We start from the raw sequence: 21332 nt of genomic DNA on the forward strand, positions 1-21332 counted from the left end.
AGATTGAGAAGGAGCAATGGAGCGAGACAAAAGAGAGCAATGAAAGAGACTGAGACAAAGACAGGAGGCAGAAGGGCTAAAGAGGAGCGCAGACATTTCTCAGGCTGATCAGGACGGCAGGAATAATTCACCGTTCCGGCGTGTCAAGCTTCCCGCTCTGGCCCCTCCCACCCCTCTTTCTCCTCCCACCCCTCTTTCTCCTCACCCCTTATCTGGAGCTCCCTCTCTCAAAGGGATCATTATGCTCACGGCAGCGCCAGTGCCGTCTTCCTGGAACAGAAGAGAGAGGGCCGCGCCATTCCTTTAGACGAGACGTGTCTCCTGTCCCTTTGGGCAGACGGACAAGAGGACATACGGGCTTTTTGATGTTTGCTTTGTTCACCACGGCCTGGTCTGGCTGCTTCGCAGACACGCCTCCTCACACAAGGCCCGAGTGAGATTTAGGCTCCTCTCTCTGTCTGTCTGTCTGTCTCTCTCTCTCTCTGTCTCTTTCTCTCTCCGCCCCAGCCTGCCAATGCACCTGCCCCTTTCTCCCTGCCCACGAACTGCCATTCTGTGCGATTAACCGGCTCGTTCCAAAAGGGACCGTGCTCCCACCAAAGCGTCGGATTATGCGGCCGTTCTTTGGAGATCTTCCATGTGTCTCGGGCTTTGTGCTGCAGTCAGACCAAAAGCCTCTGTAGGCGGGTCTCCGTGGTTCGGGGTGCCAGCGGCCATGTTTGCGATTTTGACGTCATTTGTTTCCTGTGAAGAATCGCTAAGTCCAGCACATCTCCTCCTCTTCGGCGGTGGCCAGGCCGCTGAGAGACAGGGGCTTTACACCATCCCTCGCCCCCACCGCTCTCCCCGCCGCGCACCAGATCGGCCGTAAAACCCGAGATTTTTGGAGTCCTTCGTTCTCCCGCTTGGACGAGATGATCTGATGGAGTTATTTCAATCGCTGACACAGATGGGGACCCACAGGCTGCGGTCGTTCACCTCAGGCGAACAGCAGGCCCAGAGCACCAGGGCTCCGGTGAGAGGCACAGAGACTCTGTCTTTAATGTTGCACACACTGTCTGTCTTTCTCGATGGTTTTACGAGATGCTGCCGGATAATCACACGCCAACACGCGCGGTATTTTCTTCTGCCCTGACTTCACTGTCGACACATCGCCAGAAAGTAAGATACATTAAAAAGATTTATACCCGTTACGCTCTTTACAAAAATCTCAAAAAGGAAAAGGCCTAAAAACAGGACATGGTCCAGGTTAGCAGGACTAGGCCAGTCACAGGGTAGTGGACCAACAGCGGTCATGCGTGAAACCCTCCTTGATCCTGCACCTGGAGACAGACAGCTGGGAAACTCCACTCAAGCAGCGTCTAAACAGCTCCTGGAAAAAAAAATACATCCACACCTCCTCCAACAGCTGCATTCAGCATCAAACATGAAGTCAGGCTCCTCTGTAAATAATCACGGGGCTGCAAGAACAACAAACAAACCACCCCGGTCTGTTGAAGTAATGTCCCGTACTGTTCATGCATCATTCCTTCACTGTGCCTCACCGATGGGTGTTAATAAATCATACGCCATTATGCTAATGAGAGAAGCAGTTAGACAAGTGGACTTGTTTCCTTTTAGCCAGTCAAGCGTTTCATTTTCTTCCCTAGCCCATGAGAAAAAGTGGGGATTATTGTAATATCTGTGGTGTGGTGGTGACGTCCCCCAGCCGAGAGAGGCCCACGCGCACTTCTACAGCGACATCCAACCTTGACTTACGGAGGCTGTATTCTGCTTCCGTTGCCAACGTGAAACCCTTGTTTTTAATTTCCAAAATCAATTATCGGGACCATTTCGGGAGTCTATAAATGGGGCTGGTCAATATACGCTCCTTTGGGGAGCTCGGCTAATTTAAATTTCATCATGGTTTGGGGATTACGCCACGGCGCACGCCCGGGGTGAGGCATCATTAGCGAGACGGACGGCAGGTCGGATATGGTTGTTCCTCTGTGCGGTCAGCAGCCTTTATGAAGAGGGGAAGGGCATTGTTGAAGCTGTCTGATCCTGGCCTGAGGACACGCAGGCAGGCAGGATTACTTTCAGTCTGTCATATCACTCCCAGCCCCCCTTTCATTATCAGTCACCTTAAATCTCATCACTCTCGGAGTTCTTCCAGAAAGCCCCTGGCACGGCTTCGTCTGCCCCACACAGCTCAACGCCAACCTAAACCACAACAAACTTCCTGACTTTCTGTCTTTTCAAAGTTTGCTTTTCGTCAAATATTGTCACAGGAGCTACGTTGGTCGTCAAATGTATGTGTGAGGTGGTGCGACCTTTTCACAAAACCGAACTAAAGAGCTTCCATGGCTGAGTTTACCTCAGTGTTGATGCATTGTAGGGGATGTTAGATCTCTACATGGCATTAGCGCTGTCCTCCACTAAACTCTTCAATTGTCACATCCATCATAGCATCAAACAGCCTGTTCTATAAAAGCTCTTTTCATGTTTCTCTCTTTTAAGTAATTGACACCTAGCGATGGTTGTTATGGAAACAGAAGCTGATAGCCACTTTGCCACAAATGGAGAGCATGCTATATTTTTGGGGATATGATTCGCTGGTCAGACAGGAGGAAGCGTAATGTGAGCAGGAGCTTCCATTTCACAGGGATCTGAGGTCAGATTTTGTGTTTGATTTTTATTTTTGGAGGGCGGGGCTAAGATTGAATAGCTTGGATGTATGCAAATAGTCATCAAGCTTTAAGGTAGACTGGAGCTTCAAGTACATTCACTGTGACAGGTGTCTATCTATCTATCTATTTATTTATTTATTTATTTTCAATCATCTCATTAGTAAGAAAAACAACAGGCTAGGTGGCGCTGCTCCCAGCACGGGCATCAGCACAGCAACTCGGATGCCAAAGATGATTGTGTTCCCATTACGCCTTATGTGGCTCACTGGGGCGACAGCCCGCTGTGAACTATTTGAGCCACAATGGAATCTCGTCACTGTTTCTCCCACCCCTGCTGTTAGCAGCCTATGGCGCTGTGAGCACATGCACTGAGTCTGAATGAAATCCTGTCTCATTTGGAGCCTGTTTACTGTCAGTCTACCTGTGTATTCCCACAGCAGCCACCGGGCTATTATAGGAACTGACACGCATAAGGGACTAGCATATCATAGCCTACACGTGTCAGATATCATCAAAGCCCGCGCAATCTCACCACTTCAACCCTATTGCTGTCTGCACTCATGAAGTCATTGAGAAATAAATTGCAGTATTGCACACATGCTCACCGACCACTTTGTTAGTAACACTTACCTCAGACCTGCGCTCGCTGGTCACCATATTGGATTCGGCCGTCTTATGTGTGTAATTTCAGGGTGTCCAGTTCCGAACTGACTGCGGTCCATCTGACATGCACATTTTGTCAGCCACTCTTTATCCATTCATCTTTGGTCACGTTCTAACCACCGGACCAGCGTTGAGCGGCTATTATTTGGATGGTAGGGCATTCTTAGCACAGTGGCATGGTAGTGGATGTTGCACTGGTATAACTGCATCAGGCACAGCAGTGTTGCTGGAGGTTTTACACACGTCAGTGTCACTGCTGGGTTGAGCGGTTTGCCACCCAGAAATATCCAGCCAACAGCGGTCCACTGTGTCAGTTGGCATATAGCTAACGCAAGCCTCATGCCAACAGTCTGGCTTTAGTCTATTACTATATATATATACACACCTTCAAGAGGTTTGCGATAAATAAACGAGTTGACTAGAGTAAGCGTCGAGAGTAAATAGTTGTGTATGTTTTGTGTATTGCGTGATGGGTGTACAGCTGAGTGGGTTTACGATGACATCAGTAGAGGCGGTCCACGTCAGTCTCTCAGACCGGAGGAGGCCATTATCGTCACACCACTGACATCGCAGCACCCTGCTGGATGAAGCAGAAATGACATCGTGGAGTTAAATAAAATACTGTGAGAACTCAAGAAAGTCCCATGCGCAAGGAGACATTGCAACACCCCGTCCGCCCTAATGTGAAGCCGATGCTGGAATGCAGAACCCTGTGTCATGTCCTGAACACAGCGCCCAGCTTTTCCAAACAGGAAGGCCTGGGACCCCTGCTGTCATAAGCACAAGCACACTCACAAGCACACACACAAACACACACAAACACACACACAGATTAGATGCACGTGCAAGCACTTCCAGCCCTGGGCCTGTTTCTTGCGAATATTCATTATGAAGACAGTTATGAAGAGTGACACGACGCACATAAGGCTGATCCATCAGCGGGTTGTCACAGCGAACGTATGTGTATCGACATATTGAAACTCGCCGCTCAAATGTCACCACGGTCCTTTCAAGACCGTCCGTTGTGTCAAAGGTGTCACCGGTTAAATAAACAGAAAAATAAGGCAATATACCGACGAGCGGGCCCCTGCGCGTATGGCATTGTTGACGTTTACGCGTCGGCGTCAATGGCGGCGTTGTTTAGCAGACAGGATGACAGGCTGGAGCGTGAGGGCGTGCGCCGCTGATGTGAGTCCCAGCCCTCCCCCTTTATCAGCCCCGCCCACGCCGGTGCCACCAATCAGCCGTGCGCTTGGGGGGAGAGCCCGTCACTCACTCAGACAGGCAGCGAGCTGGTCCGGGTTGCCGTGGCAGCAGCTGGGGGTTGGCGGCGGCGCTCGGATGATTCCGTGCTCCTCCTCCGAGGTCCGATGGCGGCCAGACCTGACAGACCTGACAGGTTTCTAAAAGGCCATCCCGAGGGAATCTGTGAGCACTTCATATGAAAATTAAGCACGGGGCTGCTTTCTGCCGAGACGTGTTACCTCTGCTGTAAATAACGTGTCTGGTTAGCGCGTGACTGCAGACAGCTCTCTCCATCCCCGCAGTGGAAGGATGTGCCTGCTTCATTTTGGACGCTTCAGAGCTGCTCCCAAGTGATCAGCCACAATGGGCCCAACCTGAAAAGAATGTCTGACCACAAATTAACAATTTTATGCTACAATGAGTGTTCATCTGAGCTGTGTGGTCCCATTCAGCCATTGGTACAATATATTTCCAAATAATCATCCTTAATGTCTTCACAGGACCGTGCCTCCGAAGACGTACGCTCGCTGTCCGTTTCACAAAGGCAGCCGCACGCTGTCCGTTCCTCAGATTGGATAAACGTGGGACGCTCTGTGGAGAGCAGCAGGAGACACGTGAAGGGAGGCTGACGTGAGAGGGCACGGGGGCCACGCGGACACAGCGACTGACAGCTTCCGTGGGAACGTGTTTCTGTTTGTAGCTAATTAAACCCGGCAGAAAACAGATCATTAATTAAAACGAAATTCCCGAGCAGATAAACAAACAGCATCGCTGCCTCCATCCCTCCTCTCCAGATGCCCAACCATTTGTTCCGACGCCGTTCACCACAAAAGTTTCTGTCCTTTACTTCAGTGGGGACCAAGAGGGAGACGGATGAGTCAACAGGGATCAAGCACACACCCGTTGTCAATTGAAGAAAAAAGCTCGTTTGAATCCTTTACACTAATTATCACAAGCAGACTTCTGTTTCGGTCTCCTAAGAGAACTCTTTGACTTATTGATAGTGTTGATGCTTAGTTGTTGGTTTTTTTTTCTAAGAAAAAGAATTCTTTGCATAATCAGTTCTGCCTCAAAGATAACTGAGTTTCTTTTCTATTAAATTTACACTGATATCCGCCTCTGCACAGGGTAAGGATGCCTATAGAGACAATAGCTGATACATAGCCTGACCTTTTGTGACCTCTTTGTCCGGATTTGCACAGGGTCACTCACACACATCGCTGAAGGAATCGATGACAGCCGCCTCTCCTTGCAGTGGTAGAATTAGACTGCCCCCTAGTGGAGTAAGCTTCAGCCACAAACTTTCCATTCTGACTGATACCTGATACTGTGCCAATTTGAAGACAAGCTCTGCAATCAGCCTCCTGATGTTATCAACCAGCAGTGATTGGTAGTTCCATAAATACAGCAGCGCTGCACTACATAGACCTGTAATTCACAAAACACCCCCGTGGAGGTGACGTTTTCCAGCAGGGTCCGAATTCAGCCCTGACACAATGCTTCCTTAACAATCAAACCAAAGAAATGGTCTCACAAAAGAAAAAGGGGCAATGCCTTCGAAAGGTCTCTTCTGTTATCAGCTAATGTGATCTGAGGGTGGAAAGCTGCGTTTGCCCCGTCTTGACATGATATGGCCATATGAGGTAGACATACTGTGGCAATCACAGCCCGCTGGCCGTTCCCCTGAAATGGATGTGCGGCGTCAGAGTGTGCCCGGATAAATAAAGTCCCTTCCACTCTTGGCCATGTGTTGGATGTGTTAATAAACACTGTTCCTGATATTATCTGCCTCCATAAGCATTGCACAGTGGACTGTAGGACAGTTCATGGGCTCTAAAGAAGGGGCCCATTGTAGTTAGCGAGAATGACTCGGTGTGATGAGATCTTATCCTGCAGCTGCAAACACTGCAGACTCTACCCAGCACCCACCAATTGCATGTCGGCAGCATGTGATGTTGCCCATCGGAGATAACCTGCTCTCTTCCGCTTTCCAAGCCGCTGAATGGGTCAGTAGCAGCAGATAGACGTGCGTGCGTGTATGTGTGTGTCGGTGTGTGCTGAGTGTGCATTGTTCCTCTCAAATGGAGGAAAGATTTGATCTTGCCAGCCTCCATCTACTGCTCTGCCTTCACTGAAGCACAAAGGCTGGTGTGAAAATAGGCAAATGTGCATCTAGGAGTCCTTTCAGTCTCTCCACTCTTTCAGTGTGTGCTTACCGATCCGGACACCAAGCAGAGTGCGCTGTCTCTGGGTTCCATGTGGAGATCACTGCTCTGGGCTGCATGTGTTCACTGAGACCGCCTCCACGTTGCCTGCTGCAAATGTTCCAGCAGGATCCCCCTCTGTGAAGAAACAGGACCAGAGCAAAGATATGGACACACCACCATTTGGCACACATCACCCATTTGGCACTTGGAGACATTCATTCTCAAACTCAAACTTCCACACAGTCGGGGTACGAGGTCTTTTAAATGGAACACAAACTACCACTCCTGCAGAAAGACCTCTTGTAGCTTATTTTTTGTGATATGACCTTTAATGATGTCATGACTCGTAGGTGGAGGGTGGAGAACTTACACATACAGTTATATGGTTTCACTGGACGGGACTTTGCTATGCACGAGCTGCCGCACATGCCCTGTTCCTGCAGGCAGAGTTGCACGCGACTCAGCAACAGGTGCTTCGCGCGGGTTGTTGAAAGCACGAGAATGAGGGATCACAGCGAGCACTGTTCCCTCACACGGTGATGTAAACTGTTGTGAAAGCTCACAGATAATGTACTGTATGGGTGTCAGGGTAAGGGGAAAAATACTCCAGAATGGACAGTGCGATTGAGATCGAATAAACCCCATCCCCTTTTTGTGTCTTGCGCCGAATCGAAAATACCAATCATCTCTCCAAACGGCTCAACTCATTTTTCCCGGTGGACCCCTCTCCAGGAGGATTAAATTGATTTTTACCTCATATTTTTCCCCCTTCCCTTCTTCCTTAAATTGCATTTTGACGGTTCGGATGGATTACAAAGAGAGTAAATCAGCGCGGGAGAATGAGAGTCTCCCGCGTTTTTGTGCGTTCCCCACCGGGCATGCCAATAAGCGCGAGAGCGCACAACAAAGAGGGCGCGAGATGAGCGCGTGACGGACAGCGCTCGGGACAAAAGCTCCAGTAATGACCAGCTGACAGGCGGACGGCCATTACCACACACACAAAAGCGAGGAGCAGATCAAACAGATCTGGAACTGTCCCGTCATAGAAACCTGCCCATTGTGAGCCAGAGAGGATAAAATCTCCCGTCTCACTACTCACTCTGCAGCTCTCTTCCTCCTTCTTTCACACAAGTACACACACCATCTATCTGCTTTGCTGCTTTTCACCCACATGTTTTTTTTTTCAATCTCGTTTGGTTAAGGTTTGGAAATACGGCATTTTTCTTTCGCTGTCCGTCCCCCCATTAAGGAATGGAAAGTTCAGGGACACAACAGCGAATGGGACACAAAGGGAGCGACACGAATTATTCATGTATTTCAATATTATTTGAAGGATGTGCCTTGGATATTAAAGCAATATTTAAAATCCAGGTCTCGAGCAGCGACGTCGATCTTTGACATAGTGCCCAAAATGACCAGATGAAAATCTGTGCGATGGTTTATTTTATTACAATAATATTGTCCGCTATGCGGTGTCGAATGTAATAAGCTTGTTACTCATGGCTGACATTGTTTTCTCTTTTACATTTAGTTCGATCATCTATACTGAATAAAAGTTTTAGTATTCACTGTAAAAGTTAACACGAATATTAAAATGTGTATATATAGTTGTTAAATGTGAACATTAATTATTTATATATGATGAACGTAAATGAGGGATGTAAAATTTTGACACTTGATTGCAATGAAATAAGACGTTGCACATGTGCACATTTTTTTTTACCACGGTAATGGAAATTTTATGCCATTGGTCCACTTTAGACTCCCTTTTTAAACAGCGAAATCAGTTGTCCATATGAATGTATGGTTATCAAAACATTATTCCACTTTTATCATTACACAATGATGACGCATATACTCATAAATTTGAATGTAATAATGGAATTCAAAATAAAAGTCTCACAATTACGGCTAAAATTTACAAAGCAGATTTTCTGCCTCAGTGATTTTGGGGCAGTAAGTTGTCACATGTTGCCCTAGACTGCCATGTGTAACGTTTGCTCTAGTATAATAAAGTAAATTTGGTCTACCCAGTTGTCATGACCCAGCAGATGGTTAAACATTTTGCTCTAACCTATGGTCTGACAAGATGACCTGGGCTTATAGGATAATATTCTGTCCCACCCACTAATTTCAGACACCCTAACACCATCCCAACCCCAAAATCCCTGACATCCCACCATCCCAACCCCAACATCCCTGACATCCCAAACACCATCCCAACCCCAACATCCCTGACATCCCAAACACCATCTCAACCCCAAAATCCCTGACATCCCACCATCCCAACCCCAACATCCCTGACATCCCAAACACCATCCCAACCCCAACATCCCTGACATCCCAAACACCATCTCAACCCCAAAATCCCTGACAACCCAAACACTATCCCAACCCCAACATCCCTGGCATCCACACCATATCCTCATGTGCCCTAAATGTAAAAGATTTGTTTATTATTTATATTTGTATTGTTTTGTTTTTTGTTGTTGCAAAAAACATTGAATTGGGCTATACATTGAATACTAATAATTGTTTTGCTGCAAAAATATACGCAAATTGAGCTATATTTTTATATAAGTAATACGTAAACAAGGTAAAACGGGTAACAAGCTCAAACCATGTAGACTTCTTTGCTGACGTCTTTTGAAATTGAAGGATGGCGTTATGGGCCGTTAGCTGCAGCATTTAAACGCTATTACGTCCTCGCCGTGGCGCCGCGCAGCATGGCTCTTCATTTATTTACCACTCTTTATGCTGTTGGCCTCGTATGCTTACAGATCGGAGTTTTTCCAGGTTCGGGGGGGGGGGATGACCCGACATGTTACTTGAGTGATGAATAACGACTGAGTAGCCTCATAGCCGCGGGAAGCGGTTGACAATTCAACGTATTTAACATTTTCATCAACTCAATTAATGGGAGGTGCAGATTCGCTTCGACTGAGTTAAAGAGGCGAATGACTCACAGCACTAACAGTTTGTCATGTGAAGTATTTTCTCATATGGTACATTAGTAACGACGTTGCTTTCCCTGTAAGCACGTGTTGGGGGTCGGCACAGGCAGGTGGGGGTGGGTGGGTTACTCACTATAGCTACGTTTTATTCTTGTATTGCCTCTTATTCTTATGAAACCAACAGAGGTGGGTAGGAACGCGTTACATTTACTCCGTTACATTTACTCAAGTAGATTTTTGGACAAAAATGTACTTGTAGGAGTAGTTTTAATATGAAAGACTTCTACTTTTACTTGAGTAAATATGTGGTGAGAAAAACGCGACTTTTACTCCGTTACAATCGGATTTGCGCCGCGCGCTACCGTTACTTTCGTTTTGTAAATGATTCGTCTTTTCAGTGAGAAGACTGACCAACGTCTCGTCACCCGAGTACGAGTGACCAATCAAATGAAGCCGGTCAATCACGTGATCACATACGCAAACTTTCTCCACCGTAGCAAGAAAGTGACAGAAAAAACTCCCGAGCATCCCTGACCTCATACAGCCAATGTTCACATTACAAACGTGTAAAAGGACAGTTATATAATGCGCTGCAGTGTTGCCAAGTTTTCAAGATCACTTTTAGTGAGATTTAAACGGGGGTGGGGGTTTGGGTGGTGAACGTAAATTGTTGACGGGGGGGGGGGGTGTAAAATGGACACAAATTAAGTATTATATCACGATCGATCGATCGCCAGTGGTTAGCGCCAGAGCGAACTAGTAACTCATTGAATCATAGATGTGGATCAGATATAAATAAACTAGATTTTTTTCGCCGTGAGAAATCGGATGTGTGGCGTGTAAGCGTGTGAAGACGGTCAAATGCGTGTGTCTCACGCTCAATGCGTGAGAGTTTGCAACCTTGGCGCTGCCAATTGTGTCTGCAAACGTGTGGACATTTCAGCCTACAAGAACTCAACATCAAATATGAGGAAACACGATGCGATAAGTTTGCTGTATGTATAATTTTGTGTAATGCTATATCTCTGAGGCATAACGTTTGTATGATGTAATTATTAAATGTAACGCAGTGCAATACTTAAAACCAGTTCAAACTCTGTGAGTGTACACACTAGCAATATATGATGATTAAGTCTGCTACAAATTGATTCTGTTGGGGTCAAGTTGTAGCTACACGTATTGGCTGACAGTCTCATCAGTTAGTGCCTTTGTGGAACACATTAAAGTTACACAGGCCTAATAATTAGGAACAAACAAAAATACATTATTTATAATAAATAATTTATATATATATATATATATATATATATATATATATATATATATATATATATATATATATATATATATAATATTTATTATTTATAATAAATTAGTTGTTATTTATAATAAATTAGAAAGTGACTCAAAAGAGGTGTGGGGAAACCTGCTATTTTGTGCAGTGCTCAAAATACACCAAGCACATGTTCGAGGATTAGCAGGAAAGTAAAAATGCCACTTAAAATATACACCAGTCCCCACCCTATTAACATTAACAGTGTTATTTGTGGATCAAAGATGGCCGCTTTTGGTGGTCCTGTGTAGCCTTCCCCTTGTGTAAATCAACCTGTCAGAAGAATTCATACATTTGTACTTTTTAACCTATTATTGTTTAATTGAACATGTTCAGCAAACAGCTTGTGATTTACAAAAATATTTAAATGGACAGATAGCTGTGCGTGTGTATAAGTACATACACTATATGACCAAAAATATGTGAACACCTGACTGTCATACCTGTACGAGCTTGTTGGACATCCAGTTCCAGAACCTTTGGGTTTCCCCCCACCTCTTCACTTTGTCACTAGAACAGCCTTCACTCTTCTGGGAAGGTGTACCACACAATTTTTTGTTTGTCAGTGGGAATTTGTGGCTATTCTATCAAAAAGGTTTATGTGAGGTCAGGTGTTAGTGTTTACCAAGAAGCCCTGTCAGTCTAGCAAAGGGACATTTCAGTACATAAAGGTGTTCAGTGGGGTTGAAGTTTATACATAGGGCCCCGGCTGCTCCTTCATACCATGTAGCATGAGTGTGGACTGTTGTTTACCCACAGCCATGCTGGAGCCAGACAGGGCCTTCCACAACCGTATAATTGTCTCAAATGTATTTGTATGCTGTAGCATTCGCATTCCTCATTCACAGAAGCCAAAAAGTCTAGTCGAAACTTTGAAAAAAACAACCACCCCAGACCATTGCTGCTCCTCTACTGAACTACTATGGGCGTTGTGCTTTCTGCTAGGTAGCATTCTCCTGGCATCCATCAGACCCCCCCGCAATCATCCATCAGACTGCCAGATAGTGAAGCATGATTCATCATTCCAGAGAACACATTTCCACTGCTCCAGAGTTCAGTGGCTGCATGCTTTATGCCATTCTAGCAGATGCTTTGCAATGTGCATAGATGATTTTAGCCTGCATGGCTGTGGAAATATTTCATGAAGCCTCCTACGCACTGTACTTGTGCTAATGTTGCTTTCAGAGGCAGTTTAGGACTGAGTAATGCAAAGAGCATATGCAGTGGTTACTTAGGCACTTCAGCTATTGGCCCTGCTCTGTGAGTGGCCTACCATTTTATAGCTGAATATCGTCGATCATAGACACTTTCATTTCAAAATAATAGCATTTCCTGTCCTCATTGTCCTGTTTGGCAGATCTAGTAGAATAATAATTTCAAAAACTGACTTTTTAGCAAATATGGCATCCTATGACACCATCATGTTTAAAGGCAATGTAAAAACCCATTCTACTGTCTGCGGAGACTGCGTGATTGTGCTTTTTATACACCAGTGGGTGTGGCTGAAAAACCAGCACTCAGTAATTAGAAAGGGTTGTCAAAATATTTATGGCCGTATAATCTATGTCTTTGCCAATTTTGTAGCTGTTTTCATTTTTTTCTACGCTGCAATGGCACTGTTTGAGAATTCGGTGTATTGTTCGATTTTTGCAGTGCGGGCTACTTACAGTATAAGACCATATTTAAACCGGCCCTTTATGTTGTGCTAATAAAATTTAACACTAGGTGGCAGAGCATTCAAACGTTTCAGTTGACGCTTAGCATTTAGAATAGAGGATCTTATGGGGGAAGAAGAATAAACAAAGGTACAATGTCAACACTTTTCTTCAAGTATGTGCATGATTGGTCACATATTTTTATGGCCGACAGATTAATGTAATACTTTTCATGCAGAAAAATAACCCCTTAGCACTTAAGCACACTTTTAAAACAAGGTGTTGTTCCATAGCACGTATTCAAGAATGAAATGAGAAAGCAGTATCATAGAGAAGGGAAATTCACCAGAGTGAGACAGTGGGCTTGTCAGTAGACTTATGAGTTTAGGTCATGCTGTTAATCTGTCTGGTGTTGGTATGTTATAAGGCTTGTTAAATGTGGGCCAAGTCACTAATAAATGCAAATCACAGTACATGAGGAAAAGCCTGTAAATAGCATGATGACAGCAGAAATGTAATAAGGTGTGAAAGCTCTTGGAATCAGTTAACTTAAATAGTAAAAAAGTGATTTATAGATGCCCACTAGAAGAACAAGGGGAATAAACCAAAAGAATGTGTGTGTGTGTGTGTGTGTGTGTGTGTGTGTGTGTGTGTGTGTGTATGTGTGTGTGTGTGTGTGTGTGTGTGGTGGGGTGTGCACGCACAAGGCACACGCACGTGTGTGTGTGTGCACAGCGCACGTGTGTGTGTGTGTGTGTGTGTAGTGGGGTACTTTTAGGGTATTTTCTTTGCCCCTCCCTGGCCAGTGTTCCCAGCCCCTTGTTTTGGGCCAGCTGGATGTGAAACTGGCCCCTGAAAACCCCTCCGTGAAGTCAAAACCCCTCCGTGAAGTCAAAGCCCTCCGTTCTCCAAAGCCAAAAAGCATCGGACTCTTACAAAGGAAACGAGGCACAAAACCCAGCTATGCTAAACCTTTCCATGGCTCAAGGCTCCATTTCACCCTTTTTTGCATTTTCTCCCCTATTTCTCTATCTCACTCTCTCCCCCCCTCACTCTATCCTTCTCCCTCCTTCCATCGCACCTCCCTCTTTCTCCTCTCTCTGAATTTCATTTCTTCCTCAGTCCCCCATGCCTCGTCGCCATTATCATCACTAATTAGGCCTCTGCCTCTTCCCAGTGTGCGTTGCTTCTTTCCCCCTGGCCGTCCCAGACAGATCCAGGTTAACAGCAGTGACGTGCACCCTTGTCCACTCCGCGGTCAGAGGGGAACTGTGGCTTTGCGCTTGGCGCCAGATGAAAGCACTTTGGCGAGAGAAGTGGCCTTTTGTGAGGCAAAAAGAGGTTGGTGGGGGTGATAGGGGAGGTCACCAACCCTGCCAGTCACGATTAGAGGGCATTAGGGGCCTTTAGCAGAGTTAACACGCTGGTACAAGGGACTTTTTGTCCGCAGTCCCCTCTGCCCAATGCCAAGGCTGAAAATCAGCTCTCGCGCCATCCTGACAGAAAGAGAGAGGGGAAAGTGTTTGCTCTCACTGTGGGGAAAATTCCTCTTCATAGGTTTTTTTTCATGCTTTCTTCATTCCTTCACCGTCTCTTCCCCCTTTTTGATTCCGAGCGCACAATCAAATTGGCCATGAATGTAAATGAATGGAGAGGGTGGTGTTCTCTCTCAGGCGAGACCGGAGTCCTCCCTCCCTAATGCATCATCCTTAGTGTGGCTCCTCGCTGCTGTTTTTTATTCTGACCTCATACATAAGTCAGAGAGACAAGGACACTGAGTTGAACTGGGGAGTCTTTAACCAAGGTTCATACCTCAGTCTGACATATGGTGGGGTTTGATGTTTTGTTGTATTTGTGTTTATTCTCTGGAATCAGAGTACAGGTTCGACTCTTTTTAATGTAAATAATACAGACATCCATTGTTCCTATTTAGGGCTTTTATATCTAATGAAATTTTTAGCATTCACAAAGAAAATGATTGCTGTCATTTATGTTCAGACTTGCTTTTGATGGTTTTACGTGTGGCGTCATTAGGCCGACTTTAATAACAGACCTGGTTCTGAGATCTTAGTGATGACCTTTGCGAATAATCCCCCACAGTTCAAACGTTGTCCTTTTGGAGAACATCTCGTCATGCTGCTGTACTCTGTGAAAATGTGAGACTACAATTTTGAGCATGTGTAGCCATGGCCTTCACCTGCTGTCCTGTCTCTGAATTTATCAAGTGTCCTACAAGGAGTGTCTAAATATCATATGATCTGGTGATTAAATATATTTTATTAATTTGATCTAAACATTTTTAAACATAGTTAGAATAGTGATGCATCGCTAAAATAGTGTTTGATATTTGTTCTCAAGGTTTGGTCAAACTCAGTTATCAAGAATTTCTATGCTCTGAAACATGACACCTGTTTATTTCTATGGCTAGGATTAATCTTTTTTGCTCTAATGATTTTCTTGTTTTTAATTAGCCTGTTTCAACCTCATTTTTATGGTTTCTTTTTGTCTGTTGTGTGTGCTAGTTATCATATTCTATAAGAAGGATTAACTAAGTATAAAGTATAAAACTAAAAAAAGTTGAATCCTTTTTTAAAGCTGTGTTGCTGAATCTGGGCAAGCTAAGAAGTGTACCTCTTTGTTACCAGTGTTAAAATTAAACTCAACATTATATTTATATTATCATATTTGTGCATTATAGCACAGAGACTTAAGAGAACTAAAGAAGAACATTGCAGAACACCAGGTCATACTGTGGAAAAAAATCTCTATTTGCACTAACAAATTGCTAGTGGTCAGTGGCTGTAGGCAAAAACATGTTTTACTAAACAAATCAAGTCATGTCGCTTTTGTGCTCTTGCAGTGATTATTGGGATAATCCTTTTAAGGATAAAATAGTGTTTAGTTTATGTACATTTTGTTCCCTTTAAAAAGATACACTATGTTTACTCTATCTTCATATTTAATTGTACCAGGTCTGAGCTTTTCAAATGATACATTTCTCAGATGGAGTTTATAAAAGGACTCAGCGTGGTGCCCCTCATATGTATAATGGTGCTTTTCTCCTCTGGCCCCTTCTAAAAAATTACGCAAAATCACTTCAGTGTAAAGGATTTCAATTGAGATTCAGAACTGAATACACTGTAAACTGGCACCATTATGCTAATCATATAATAAACAAATGACAAAGCATAAGAAGCTGTAGTTTTTAATTTTGTTTTGTTTTCTCTTTTTCAAGGACCCCTGCTGCATTGAAACCTGCCAGCTCAGAAGGGGGAGTGTTGCCCTCTTCAGCCATGCGGGGGGCATCTACGGCCGTTGGTGCTGCCCCACGAAGCATCGACCACACCACCGCCACTCCTGGCTGCCGGATAAGGTGCATCCACCCACAAGGTGGTCTCCAGATGCTTGCCTGTGGCCAACGTAATGCACAAGAGCCTCATCACATCCTAGATTTGGAGAAACAAATCACCTGTATCATTACCTGCCATAGCTCGTATGAGAAAGGTCAAACTAGAATGGAGCTTGGACCTTTTTCCACTGCTGCATTGTTTTGACCATCCTGCTGACGGTAGCTGACATTGCCGTCAACATTGTTTACTTTGTCTCTCATTTCAGCATGGTCAATTTGGTGTATGATAGCTAATGTCTTTATTAGCAAAGTGGTTATTCACTGTTTAATCAGCAATGTTTATTTTATCATCTTTATTGTAAATTGACTGGGAAGGTTCTTGTGGTGTTGTGTACATTTAATGATGTGTTTCCAGTTCAGACCTTCATCATTCTTAAGTGGATAATGAAGCACAGACCGGAAATGCCAACAATGGTATGTTCAAAGCAGTCGACTCACTTTAATGAATATCTGCATATATATATATAATATAATATATATATAATGTAAAAGCTACCAAAACACTTTTAAAACAGATTTAAATCCAATCACTCAAACCACTTTGGAAGGTGGTCTGAGAAGCCTTCAAGCTAGACATTACACTAGTGTAAACACAACCATCTCCCTGGGCTACATTAACATCCCAATCTCATCCCCCTCTCATCTCCTCATAGAATGGCCTCAAAGCAAAAAATAAACTAGATAAAGATATGAAAAAACTGAAAAAAAAAGAATTTATACAAAGATATTTGAAAAATGGATTGAGTCATGAAACAAACAAGTACACTCTGGGCTTAAGATTATTACACTGGGATTAACCTCCTCAAAGCACCTGACCTTGGAGTTTTCTTAGTTCTCTTATAGTTTGGTCAACATTTGTGACTTCTCAGACAACCTCCTGTGGATCAATGATTGGATTAAAATGATTGGTTTTACAGGTGCGGATTCTGCAAAAATGAATTCCTATATTGACAGCTATGAACAGTATGTGACAGAATTATCAGGCAACAGTTACATGCGAGTATGCTGTTAACTGGTTCTGGTTCAGATTTGGCCCATAAGCTTCAGAATGTCCCTGTTAAATCAAACACAGGTCTTGATCATAAGCTATGGTCTGCTGGCTGGATGTCTGCTCTTTACAATGTTAGAACAGTGGACCAATTCCAGGTGCTGCAAATATTATTCTTACTCTTACTCTGGTCAAGTTCCCTGCGTTATCACCCTTTTTCAACACACACACACACACACACACACACACACACACACACACACACACACACACACACACACACACACACACACACACAGACATAGTATATAATTGTATATGGGTCTTTCAATTTTTATTTTATTTTCATTTCTTGGGGGCTGGAGTGAATTGGAATTGAAGATTTTTACTGGTTCATGCTTAATATGCAAGGATGTTATACTTGTTTGCAATGATCTTCTTTTTTGTAAGTGGTTGACCTCTGACCTTTAGGCTGTAGACTGTGTTCTGAGACCTTTATTGTCCAGCTCTGTTCAGCTGCTTTGATACTGTAGGTGAAGGAATGTTTCATCTGGCCAACAGAAAGTGCATTTTAGTAGTAGTTGTAGTAGTAGTAGTAGTTGTTGTAGTAGTAGTAGTTGTAGTAGTAGTAGTATACTTGGATATTTTCTGTTATAGCCAAGGCTATAAGGCTCAAAATTCAAAGAGTCATTCACTTCTTTACTGAGATTATGAGTGGGCTGGGGGAATTTTTTTTATTCAAAGCTCCAGCTGGATATTGAGTGAGTTCTATATGACTCTGTGTGTGTGTGTCTGTGTGTGTGTGTGTGTGTGTGTGTGTGTGTGTGTGTGTGTGTGTGTGTGTGTGTGTGTGTGTGTGTGTGTGTGCGCGTGTGAGCACATAACATGCTGGTCAGGGTTTAGCCCCCCCGGTGGGAAACCTCTCCACAAAAACACACAACCAACACCCGGCAAGACTGCTCAACACTGAAAGCCTCTTTAGATCTCATTGATATGGTAATGACGGAATCTAAACAAAGCCTTTACTGGATATTCAGATTCCTTTGTAGATGTTTGACCAAGCTGTAACTGTTGAGTTATGGTTTAACCCTTACATTTCCACTCAAAAAGGGCCCTTATTTTCTTTCATTTCCTCTCTCAGGTAGTATAACCTTTGTCCTGTGGAAGGTGCCTGTGCTCCCTCAGGTAGCACAGCCTTTGTCCTGTGGAAGATATCTGTGCTCCCTCAGGTAGCACAGCCTTTGTCCTGTGGAAGATATCTGTGCTTCCTCAGGTAGCACAGCCTTTGTCCTGTGGAAGATATCTGTGGTCCCTCAGGTAGTATAGCCTTTGTCCTGTGGTAGGTGCCTGTGCTCCTTCAGGTAGTATAGCCTTTGTCCTGTGGTAGGTGCCTGTGCTCCCTCAGGTAGTATAGCCTTTGTCCTGTGGAAGGTACCTGTGCTCCCTCAGGTTGCACAGCCTTTGTCCTGTGGAAGATATCTGTGCTGCCTCAGGTAGCACAGCCTTTGTCCTGTGGAAGATATCTGTGCTCCCTCAGGTAGCACAACCTTTGTCCTGTGGAAGATATCTGTGCTCCCTCAGGTAGCACAGCCTTTGTCCTGTGGAAGGTGCCTGTGCTCCCTCAGGTAGTATAGCCTTTGTCCTGTGGAAGGTATCTGTGCTCTGAGAGTTCCATGTCATCCTGACCTGCTCCTGTCAGCAGTTCATGTGCAGTCATGTGCCTGGTTCTCTTTTCTCAGGATCCTCTCGCCGGCAGGTATAAGGCAGCAGATCTGATCTGTCCTGAAGACAGAGTGGATTTACAAAACCTTTGCTTCAGCTACACTGCAGGCTAGGTGACCCCCCCAAAGCAACACAGCACTGCAGTTTCAGATGGCATTCAGGTGGCATCTCTAAATGAAATATTAGAGATAAGTTTAGGGAATAAATACCTCTTCCTTAGAGCATTGTTCTCTATGTCTGCAGTTGAGATATTCTCTGTAACGTGTCATACACTTTGATACTGGTGAGACAGTAATTTTGCTAAGTTTGCAAGTGAAAAGATTAGCCAGACCTCAGAAAGAGGGCAACGTGAACGTGAAAATTGTCATGAGTCTTGCTGAATCTTGCCCTAAGTCGGCCAGCCAGGGACAGGCAAAAACACCAACATGCTGTCCTGCTTTTATGATGAACAGGTGGGCTGCCTCTGTGTTGATAGGTGGAGTGTTTCGTGGCTGAGCAGAGGTGAGCTCTCCCAGTAGACACGTGACTCCAGTGCCCTGGGGCTCCGTGACCTACAGGAGCTGTGTGACCTGGACCATCTCCCCTTTAGACCTGATCTCATCGTTTGCTTTGAAGCTGATTCAGACATGCTTTAGTTATATCTGTGGTTCAGTCATGTCCATTCACAAGTGTCAAGTTCCTTGGGAATACACAGGAGGGGTGTTCTTCAAAGGGCTGCTGCTGTCCATCTTTTAGGGTGTTGTCATATAATGTCTTTACATGAGGTTATGGGAAGATTTCTAGGATATAGATATGTAGAAAATTTGCAATATCACATTGTGGAAAAAACTGTGAAAGATAATATAGGATAAGCTATTTGAATAATTAAAATCCAATAAAATTACTGTATTTTAGTATTTTGTGACTAAGTTTTTTTTTATTATCAAAACATTTTAAACTCAATTGTGAACTGAACCGTTTCAGAACATAAACGTTTGGAAGGTTGGTTTTTCTTCAGTATGTTTGCTTGACCATGGCAGAATGTTTTTAGGGATTTCGGGTTTTAGCTGAGGGAGCGGTGTTGCCTCCAGGGGATAGAAGGGACAGAGTCGGCTTTCAGTGTGAAGCAGAAATGCTGAAATGGCTTTTCTTCACTAGAAACAGCACTAGATACCAATGCAAGAACTCTACCTTAAACTCCCATGTTCAAACACAAGTCATTCTGAACCAGCCAAAGACAGTAGTGTTTTGTCTCTCTATCCACTGCATATTTACTAAAGATTGGCAGGACAAATGCTGAGATTTGAAATTACATTTATATTTACGGCATTTGGCAGACGCCCTTATCCAGCAACTTACATTTTTATCTAATTTTTTTTTTATACAAGCGAGCAATTGAGGGTTAAGGTGCCTTGCTCAGGGGCACCTCAGTCATGGCCTCAGGTCTGGGGATCGAACCCACGACCCTCCGGTCACAAGACCAGTTCCCTAACCACCAGCCCATGACTGCCCCTACAAAAAAAATTATTGTTTTATATGTATTATATATTTCACTTATGTTTTTTTTTGTATCGAGGGATATTGGATCTTAAAGGAGTTAAAACTTCCATTAGCACTCCAGCATTACAGCCATTAGAAACTAAACAGCAACAACCCTGAGGTCTTTTATGGATGCTGTTAGAAGGCCTCTGTTCAATCAAAACCTGCACAGCCAGTTGCTATGATTTCTAATTGGAACTTTAATTCATCTTTGTGGGATATGCTTACCATAATGAATAATGGGAAATCTGTAAGCCTTTGAATGCTATGAATAGTTTAAATTAAGTAATTGTGCCAACTTCGTGTGTCACAACTTACCTTTTTTCTCAACTCCTGAATGGCAGTATATGCATTTAGCAAACAGACAGAGTAATGTTACCTTTGATTTTTCAGAGCAACTTTGTGGTTTTGTTCCATTCTGCTGACTGCCTGAGTTCAGTAACAAAGTAAAAGTCCTCAATTATGTCTTTTTGAAGTGATGTTGCACCAAACCACAAAGCTTTAAATTTTGTAATGTTCAAGCCTTGTAATTACAGCAGTTTTTAGAAACGTCGCAGTGGAACAGACACCCTTTCACGTACACATGGACAGCAAATGCTTTCTTCAGTGTCTCCTTCATATCCACGTGGACCTTTTCCATAGGAACGGAGTGCTGAACTAGTAAATAATGAATACATAACTTCAGCAGCTTATATTCCACCAGGTGGTTGGAGTGTTGGCCCAGCTGTGCAACTTTCTGCCGTCCGCTGACAGCTGTTCAGTTCAGCTACTGCGCTGCTACTGGCTGGATTCTCTCTCTCTCTCTCTCTCTCTCTCTCTCTCTCTCTCTCTCTCTCTCTCTTTTTTTTTTTTTGCTTGTTCTTTCTGCCCCTCTCTCCTTCTCTCTCTGCCCCCACCTCCCCCAACTCGTACTCAGACTGAGTTACCTCTGCTTCACATCTGCCACTCCTCACATAACTGGCATGGATA

At 44.2% G+C, this 21332-nt stretch overlaps 1 protein-coding gene across 5 annotated transcripts in view; it reads left to right on the plus strand.

The window, feature by feature from the left end:
* Positions 1–394: 394 nt before the first annotated feature.
* LOC143498892 (uncharacterized) overlaps positions 395–21332 on the plus strand; it is a 32525-nt gene continuing 11587 nt past the window's right edge. The window contains exons 1-5 of one of the 5 annotated variants that reach the window (XM_076993798.1): positions 10583–10733; positions 15962–16146; positions 16491–16549; positions 18863–18958; positions 19321–19608. In XM_076993798.1, coding sequence (XP_076849913.1) covers positions 10600–10733; positions 15962–16146; positions 16491–16549; positions 18863–18958 — 474 coding nt within the window. In that variant the 5' untranslated portion in view covers positions 10583–10599 and the 3' untranslated portion in view covers positions 19321–19608. Of the gene's footprint in view, positions 1016–9515; positions 9581–10582; positions 10734–15961; positions 16147–16192; positions 16295–16490; positions 16550–18862; positions 19609–21332 lie in introns of those variants that run through there. The other 4 variants (XM_076993797.1, XM_076993800.1, XM_076993799.1 and 1 more) reach the window with 4 other exon arrangements.

Source organism: Brachyhypopomus gauderio, unplaced genomic scaffold (assembly GCF_052324685.1).
Source record: "Brachyhypopomus gauderio isolate BG-103 unplaced genomic scaffold, BGAUD_0.2 sc122, whole genome shotgun sequence".
Taxonomy (NCBI): Eukaryota; Metazoa; Chordata; class Actinopteri; order Gymnotiformes; family Hypopomidae; genus Brachyhypopomus; species Brachyhypopomus gauderio.